We start from the raw sequence: 8,971 nt of genomic DNA on the forward strand, positions 1-8,971 counted from the left end.
CCTTCTTAAGATCCAATAGAGCAAAATGCAAATTCTTGCACTTTTTTGACTGGTCTTAAGATTTTGATCAGGAGTGTATTTCCAAATGTATTGTAAAATAATTGATCGGAGAAATCAGTGTTGGCAAAGCATTCATGTTGTGTCAGGATGAGTACCTCACAAACAAACTCTTCCTTGGATAAAAACAAAAATGTGTAAGAAAACAATCATTTAGTCACAAGTTGTTCAGATTTTTTTTTATTCGCAAAACTCATATGCACATGACTTCATAGCTGACCGAAAGAAAATCGTCAAAATGTTTAAATCAGACTGTTCTCTGTGAACACATTTTATCAGTCATTTCCAGTATCAACATGTCTACAGAAATTACATGAAAAGATACATTTTAGTCCATCTTTCTCTCAATCACCCATTCAATCCAAACTAGAGTAAAAAAAAAAGTTCCCTGTAGAACATCCAGGGAATCTTAAATACTAAACTAAAAGTGATGCTGCTGGAGCTGCTTCATCAAAAGTAGCATCAAAGATACAAAAATGGTAGAAAATTCTGACGATGGCAAATTTTGACCTTGACCCAAGGTCTGAACACAGTGAATACAGTCGAAACGCACAGTTTACTGTCTGAGAAGCAGCTCAGCAGTTCTACAATATTATATAAAAAAATAAAAATAACAAAAAGATGAAAAAACTGCTGAAGAAAAGGCAACAAATAAAGATAAAGATACATAATATTCAGTTCTTCTGTTGGTAAATGTTGTTGTTTCAACCTGTGATATAGTCATCTCTGAAATAAGTATTTCCATTTAAATATTTAACAAAACCACATTKACACCKGTCTCCACTTATTATGATCAAGCGAAACATCAAATTGTTTGAGTTCATCAAGAAATAAATAAACTCTAAATCATGGCTGCTGTTTAARCCTCATTTCATCTGTTTAAACCGARAGCACTTCCTGTTTCTGAGGATTCATTTAGTTCGTATCTGATTGTCTTGTGCAGAAACAAAATGACTTTAAATCATTAAATCAAATGGAGTTTGTTTTAATGAGTCAAAATGAGTATTAGTTCTGCACAATATGGCAGCATCACCGGTTCACTGGTTTGTTGTTGTGGCTGTGGGAGGAAACTAAAGTACCAGGAGAAAACCCACATGTGCACATGTCATCATTTAGCTCTAAATACTGTTTCCATCCCCCGGACATTAATACTACATTTCCCAGATTTCCTGAGTGGATGGAACACACCCTTTGAGGTATAACAATACAATGAAATACCATTTTTTTTATAAATGGTACTTTTTTCAGGTTTTTGAGTATTTTCCTTCCTGCTAACRTGACTTTTTCTTTACACTAGAAGATTTTTTTTTTTCTGTTCCGTGACTTTAAGCATCCAACAAACATATGGTTTATTTTTAAATCCTTTCAGGTATCCTACCACTGCAGTGAAATGTTTATTTTGCATTAAAAACTGACTGCTTCTGATGTAAGTTCATGTGTTCATGTTTTTTTTTTTCATATAAGCAACCTTACAGTGACATTTTTCTGCACAAAGATACATTTAAAACAATTTTGTATAAGGATTTTAATGCATTTTTTATTATAAAATGGTTAATTTTTACACTTATGTAATGGCATTTTACCTTTTCTTAAAAACTTCTTAAAACTAAGTCTGTGCCTTGTCTTAAAGCAAAGTCTGTTAACCTGAATATAAATAAACTTTGGTCAAATATGTAGAAACTCCCTTATTTCCCTGATTTTGTTAAATAAAACAAGACATGCTTCCATCCTGTGCTTCAAACAATACAAGCATTATCTGTGATTTTTCCCATAACAATTTAACTTGACTCATTTCTTCATTTGTTGGTTTTCCACTTCTGATAATGTCCCTGGAATGTGGAAAAGATGAGCTGTTTATCGCAGCATTGTGTGAAGCTGCAGAGATACAGAAACAGGAAACTCTTGGGAACACGTTCCATTTTGCAGCATGTTTCAGATAAATTACAGTTGGTRACATATCTCAAAATGACTCACTCTTTAACCTAAATAACCACAGAATATAATGTAAATAACCGTGTCAGGCAAAACCGGCAGTGGTGGAAGGATTGAGGAAACAGTGTTTGCACAAAGGGCCGTAAAATGATTGAAAGTTGAGTTGGTCTCGGCTTCCCTCAAACTAGCCTTTAGCTCATCAGCCTCATCAGAATGAAACTTCAAACTATCATAAATCAAACAMCTTTCTAACAGGGTTGTAACAATACATCGATCCATATCAATATATTGATTGATGATGAAGGATTTAACTACATCAAAACAAAAACATCAATCCATATCATCCATCATACCTGATATAAATCAATATATCTGTCCATCTAACACAATCATTGTACTAAATGATTGTGTTAGATGGACATATATCCTATTGATCGCAGACTTGTGAATTGAATTGAATTGAAATAGTATCATGACAGACTTTGTGATATTGAGAATCACCGAATCGTCATCCAAACAAATCAGGATATTGTACTACTGGTACTGTGACAAAGCTGGTGATTTACACCTCTACTTTTGACAATTATGATATTATTTGATCTTAATCTTTCAAGAGAACCCTACTTTAAAGAAAAAAAACCTTCTTAACTCCTTTAGATCTAGAACAAGCCTAGTGTAAATCTGTTTGGTGAGTGCAACGTTGCGTTTTCATGTCACCARCCTCAATCATGAAAATCCTACCAACCAAGAAAAACAATCAAACAGCCTCAGGACAATAGATACTTAGAAAAAATGAAACATATGTTGCATTAAGCATTGTTTTTACAAATCTATAGTGATAATTTCACTATTTAAGCTGGTACKWAGACTTTAATCCTAAATAAGWGCTTGGAAGGTACAATCAATAATCACTCATGTTTCATGCAGTATCATTTGTTTGCCTATAACTGTGGGAAATGGACACGGCACATCATAGGGTTGTGAGGGTCTATAGCTATTGTCAGTCGTGGCTAATTCTATATTTAAAAGATAAAATGTGGAGCCGGAGCTGAAGCACAGCAGAGAGGGATRGGGCAGACAGGTTGTTTCTGCTTAAAAGTATCTTTGAACTAAACTTCATTTGAGAAATCATGTGGAGATCATTTAAACGAAGGTTTAATTTAAAGCAAAATGGAAAAATTAAAACAAAAGTACATAAATCATGGCCTCTGGTTTCTGTTTTTTGATCAYAGGAACTAAAATCTAAATCCCATATGTTGGCATCTACTTCTGTGAGATTCTTCCTGTTCTGCATGGATTTCCAGGAGTGTTTGGGACACTTCCAGTCACTCAATCTGCCGGTGACTCCTGCTGTCAAATATCATGGACCTTCTCTGAGGCTGATAGAAGCAACTGGTTGAAGTCTCCAGCCTCTGTCCGCTCTTTGGGATGGTCATTTTATTCTGAAGTGAAATCCCTTCTGGCGTCCTGAAACTGTCGGCTAACTCTTTAGAAAGGACGTTCAACGCTGACGTGTCGTTCAGGCTCTTGATGGATGACAGGAGCCTGCCATCATCTCCTGATGGTGGGTAGTCCATGATGGGGAAAGGGGGGCTGAGAAGGATCAGACTCTGAGGCCTCTGTCGGTTCCTAAAGGATGGTCTTTGCAGTAAAGTCCCTCTGTTGGGTCTGGGGCAATCTACGAACACTTCCAGACTGGGAGTGTGTCTCCTGGTTATGACGGGCAGTTCTGGAATGGATGTGGTCCTTCCTGACTCGGCAGATTTCTGAATACTTGGGGTTTTCAGGTGTTTTGGACCAGGTTCTTTGTTCTCCAGCTCTTCCTTTAGATCCGTCATCGCCAACGGAGGCGCCGCGCCACTCGTTTCCACACTTGCTTTGGGGCATCCCTTGTCTTGTTCCTTCACTGTGCTGAAATCACTCTCTAGATTATTGTGAGGCACCTGGCTGTACTGCACCTTTGGCGGGACGACGGGCACGGCCTTAGCCTGGCATTTTTTGATCATGAAGGCCGTGCGCACCGATGACACGCTGACCGGGGCCGAGTTYCGACGAAGCGGCGCCTGCCGATCGCTCAGAAACAGCTCCAGGTCAGATTGCCCTCTAGTCACAGTTCCGGATGAAGCGGGTAAACYTTTCTGACACGAGGAGAACTCTGATGAGTTACGGTTTTGCTGATTTGAAATGTCTCTGATRTAGCGATGGCTCAGGTCTAGGTTTAGTGAGCAGGGTCTGGTTTTAGAAGAGCGACTTTCTTCTCTTTTCTCCAGTACAGCCGTTTCAAAAGACATTTGTCTGTTAAACYTCTGAGATGAYGCTGCAGTTTTCTGTTTTGCTGAGCTGCCCTTTGCTGTTTGAGGTTGTGTTGTATTACTGCTGCTTAGACTCAGTCGAGTTGTCGGCAAACGCTTAGTCTCTGAGTTGGGATTCTGAGGAGGATGCCCTGAGGACTGTTCAGTACTCCCAGTAAAAGGCTGTTTGTCATCATCACCTGAAGGTGATGGAATCTGGCCACCCTCTGAACTCTGAGTTTCTCCCTTTGAGCTGAAGGGGGACAGCTGGTTGAACAGCTCCTCTATATCTGGTGAGTGGAGAGGGCTGGTAACCCACTGCTTAGTGGAGCTAAGATCCTCCCAGGGCTCCACCAAGTCCAGCTCCTCCACCTGTTCCCCACATCCCTCTTCGTCGTCCRGCACTTCCACTGAGTTGCGTTTCTCCTCTAACCAAACTGAGAGTTTCTGACTCGCCTCCATCTCTGGGTTTAGGCTTTTCTTCGCTCCGTTATGAGAACTTTCTTTGTCCTCTTTAGGGACTTCGTGTTTTTGAGATGTTCTGTCTCTACAGTCGGAACCTGTGAAGCTTGCCACCTGTGGAAGATCTTTTATCGTTAAAGGGTTTATGATTTGATCTAAGTTGGTTTCCTTAAAGAAAGGTGGGCACTGCTTGGTATAAGCTGGGCCATCTGTGTTTAAAGGTAGGATTTGTTGCCTTTTTAGCCTCTCCTTTGCACCAGGAATGTCCTCAAGTYGGAGGTTTGGAAGTTTCCTGCCAGAGATGAGGTCAGCACTTTTGTGTACACAAACTAAGAGGTCCGATTCTGATGGCTGTTTCTGTTTGGACACAGACCTGGTGGCAGGTATCCGCTCACCCTTCGAGACATTTGATGAAGACTCCCTAGAGAGCAAAAACAAAGACGGAGAGCTTCGACTTCTCTTTGACTTGACATCCATCGTTAACTTAGAGCTCCCGCAAGTGCTCACTGAGGTGAAAACAGGTGTGGGAGTCTGACCCCGCAGCTCAGCTTCAGGCTCAGTTTTCTTTAACTGGATGCTTTCTCCTGTCGAGGGTTTGTGATCCTGGAAGATTAGAAATGATAACAAAAATACAAACAGCTGAAGTTAAAAAAAACAGATCAAAATTTGACTTTAAATGTCAGAAACAGCCTTCAATATGTGTTTGTGTGAGCCGAATAAATGAGATTCAAACCTTTTACGTAACCACATTAATTAACTGAAAAATTAAATACAAACAATGAGAACTAGAATTATTCACAAGTAATCCAAAATAAAATATGCTGATTCAGCATATTATTGCTTGTTTATTTTTCAAAATATGTTCTAGCACCTTCCTTTTTAGCTTTTAGTCTTTTTGTTTTTTAGCTAGTTTTTGCTCTCATTGCAAAATTCTACTTGTTTTAGCTGATATGTTTTGTTCTCTTTAACATTTCACTCTCAGCTTCTTCAATAAATTTTAGCAAATTATTTCTATACTCAGCTTTTAGTCTGTATTTTCATTTTTATTTCATCTTACATTTTGCAGAGATTGTATTTAATTTAAAGATACACCAAAAAGCTGAATTTTAACTATTGAGACATACAGATTTTTACAAAATAAAAGCACAAAATTTAGAAATATAGTTATCATCGAAGTTCAAATTAAAGAACAGCACRTACATCTCCAGTTAAATTAAAATCGTAACAAGTAAACATTTTACCAGTTGTGTTTCTGAAGGATGGTCATGTGTTTCTTCCCCAGAGGGAGGCGCTGCAGCCTTGTTTTCTCTTGCCTGTGCTTTGGTCAGTGCTTCCTGTTGAGAAGTTTTCTTCTCTTCTTGATTTTTTGGAATGACCTCTCTGCTTGAATCTGATAAAAGAAAAGTATTTTTCCACCACATCAAATAACATTTGAATTTAACCAGAAGGTTAGGACGAACCATCTTAAGACTTGTTTAATGAAGATGTGCTCACCTTTTGGAGACAGTCCAGAGGTCAGCACTATTGTGTGCTTCTTCTCTGTTCCTTCCTGCTTCTTTGGTTCCAGCAGGGGGAAAGTATTGCTCTTTTTAATGTTGCCGCTCTGCTCTGAGGGCTCTTTACACGGCTTTAGAGTGGCTGCTTTTTCCTTGTTGTGCACCCTGCATGGCGTGCTGTTAGAGCTGATGACGGCCGACACACGCAGCGGTACAGACACAGCGAAAGGCTCYGATATGTTGACGGCTCTGCGTTGGTGCCTTGGCGAGGATTCCAGAGGGAAGAAGCTTCCTGGGAACGAGGGCCGGGAGGAGCCTGAGTACAGCATCCTCCTGTTCTTTGGAGACGTGGGCTTGTAGCTGCTGAGGTCATCGCCTTTGAACACCTTCAGCTGCTCGGGTAGTGTCTTCTGGGAGGGCGGGGAAGCTCCCGGTGAGTCCCTTTGGTCCATGCCAGAGCTCCAGCTGGCTGCTGCGACACCAGCTTTCTTCCCTTTAAAGTCCCAGTTTTGGTCGTGTTCGTTCAGGTCAAGAAGCGAGTCGGATCCCAGGGTTCGGGATTTGACATCAGGAATAAAAATGTTGCTGGATCCACCACCTGGACTGCTGCCGCCAGGTCTGTCATCATCTRAGCAAACAGTGTGAGCACATAAAGGCAACAGTTTTACAACAAGACAAAGTTAAAACTGTACATTTTAAATAAAAAAAATGGCCTCCACCTGGTGGTAAAGACTCCATGCTTCTGGATGGACGTAGAGCTGCCTTTTCTGCAGAACACAATTCAACACAACACATTAGCACAACATAGACAGTAAAAAACTTTTACATTTTTAAATTTCCAAACATATTTATATAAGTTGCTAGTCTTTGAGCTAGCCCCTGAATTCAGGTTTTTGGTACCTTTTGGTGGGTGGACAGATTCTAACCTTCTTTTTTWAATTTAGGGAGGACCCCCACACCACAGAACAAGGTGAAATCCATGTGGGTCTCATTTTTTAAATGGGTAAAGGTGAAGTTTATGTACTCTCAGATGGTCAAAAGTGCAAATATTTAAAATGTTTTAAATGAAATTTGTACCAAATTTGGTTCAAATAGTACATTATTGTTCAGATGTCATAAACACACACACAAAATTATGATGCACTCATATTGTAWTGGAAACCACCAAGTTTAGGCAAAAACACACTTTTCCTTTGCTTCATAAATCTCAGAAAATCTGATATTGATGCATGGAAGTCAAACTAATTTAAGTTTTTTTTTCCAAATGATTACTGAAAGTCTTAAGGTTAAATATGTTCAATTTAAATACAGCACACATTGCATGATTTGAGTTAAAATCAGATCCACTTYAGAGCTGAGGACTCGTATTTAAACAACTCATCCGATGCTCATGCAAAAAAAGAAACAACAAAAAATCTAATTTTGTGAATGACAATCTACTTCAAAACATTTGCATATTTTAATGAACAAAACTGATATATGTTATAGGATGTCTACAAAACTATTTTAGACAAAAGAAGAAAAGGGTAAAGGCAAAAACTTTAGTGTTTCGTTCCATTTAAATGGCTGCTGAACTCACCTCTTCCCCCTTGTGCTCTTATGAACACGCTGCCGTTTCGGCTCAGTTTTCCCTTTGACTCTACAGATCTTCCGAGGTTAAAGATGGATTTCCACTTCTTTGATTTCCCAGAAAATTTTCTCCTGATAGACAAAAGAAGAAACGGATTATTTATAACGCCCAGCACAATCTGACAGATTTTACATCAACACAAACCTCGTGCTCGAACACTTTAAGGAACTGAACTTGAAGCTTACTTGCTGTCTGATATGTCGATGACGGTRTGATAGAGCGTTGCAGTGCTTGTGTCTGGGAGACTGTTCTCTCGCTGACGTTCTCTGTGCACAGGATGGTCCGGACTTAAGGAGCGGGCCCGGGCCTCTTCCAGACTCATTAACTTCATCGGCCCACTCTGGCCACTGATCGGGAGCGTGGCATACTTCTCCCCACACACCAGACTTGGTCCTGCACATGTAGAATCTGTTAGTGTTTTCCCCCCACAACCAGCAGCACAAAATAACTTGTTCATGCTCTTGAGCGTCAGACCTTCTTTGGGTTTTACTTGAGCAGAATCAGCACTGAAGATCTGCTCTGTGTGGTTTAAAATAAACTCAATCACTGACTGCTGGATCCGCACCTCCTGGAAAGCCATGTCTCCATTACCAGATGGAGCCTCAATGTTCTTAGATCTGCGAAGACAAATTGTGTGTTTAAGACAAAWACTGTACAATATAGTATCTGCATTACATTTTTAAAAGAAGTGAATTTAAGCAAGCTTTTAGTTCTCTGGTGTTTGGAATGTTTCAGTTTCCTTTGCAAAGTTGAACTCACCTTAACAGATTTGGAGCCCACACCAGGGCCAGGTTACGTGTATGCATRTTTGTCTGGGAGCTTAAAGTGGCGAGGCGGGCCAAATGCTTAGTAAGATACTCCAGAGTCCTGAAGATAGTTTGGAAATATAACAAAACCTTTTAAACTACAGCAGTGAAAACTGGACAACTTAAAGTGGACTCAGCTCGTGGGGTTGAATAAAGTTCACCTGTAGTGAGGGATCGGCAGCTCTTTGACGACATTCTGGATGTGTAAAAGTCTCTCATGGTCTCCCTGAACTGAGACAGCTTCCTGCAAGTAAAACACACACACACACACACACACACACACACACACACACACAC

The 8,971-nt window shown here is 39.9% G+C and overlaps 1 protein-coding gene across 2 annotated transcripts in view; it reads right to left on the minus strand.

Moving 5' to 3' along the window:
• Positions 1–3,122: 3,122 nt before the first annotated feature.
• Positions 3,123–8,971, minus strand: part of arhgap31 (Rho GTPase activating protein 31) — a 15,393-nt gene continuing 9,544 nt past the window's right edge. For both annotated transcript variants that reach the window (XM_014020628.1, XM_014020627.1), the window contains 9 exons: positions 8,836–8,918; positions 8,628–8,735; positions 8,343–8,485; positions 8,054–8,261; positions 7,818–7,939; positions 6,958–7,005; positions 6,237–6,866; positions 5,984–6,132; positions 3,123–5,345 (listed from right to left, as the gene is read on the minus strand). In XM_014020628.1, coding sequence (XP_013876082.1) covers positions 3,315–5,345; positions 5,984–6,132; positions 6,237–6,866; positions 6,958–7,005; positions 7,818–7,939; positions 8,054–8,261; positions 8,343–8,485; positions 8,628–8,735; positions 8,836–8,918 — 3,522 coding nt within the window. In that variant the 3' untranslated portion in view covers positions 3,123–3,314. The remainder of the gene's footprint in view (positions 5,346–5,983; positions 6,133–6,236; positions 6,867–6,957; positions 7,006–7,817; positions 7,940–8,053; positions 8,262–8,342; positions 8,486–8,627; positions 8,736–8,835; positions 8,919–8,971) is intronic.

Source organism: Austrofundulus limnaeus, unplaced genomic scaffold (genome assembly GCF_001266775.1).
Source record: "Austrofundulus limnaeus strain Quisiro unplaced genomic scaffold, Austrofundulus_limnaeus-1.0 Scaffold261, whole genome shotgun sequence".
In the NCBI taxonomy this organism is placed as follows: Eukaryota; Metazoa; Chordata; class Actinopteri; order Cyprinodontiformes; family Rivulidae; genus Austrofundulus; species Austrofundulus limnaeus.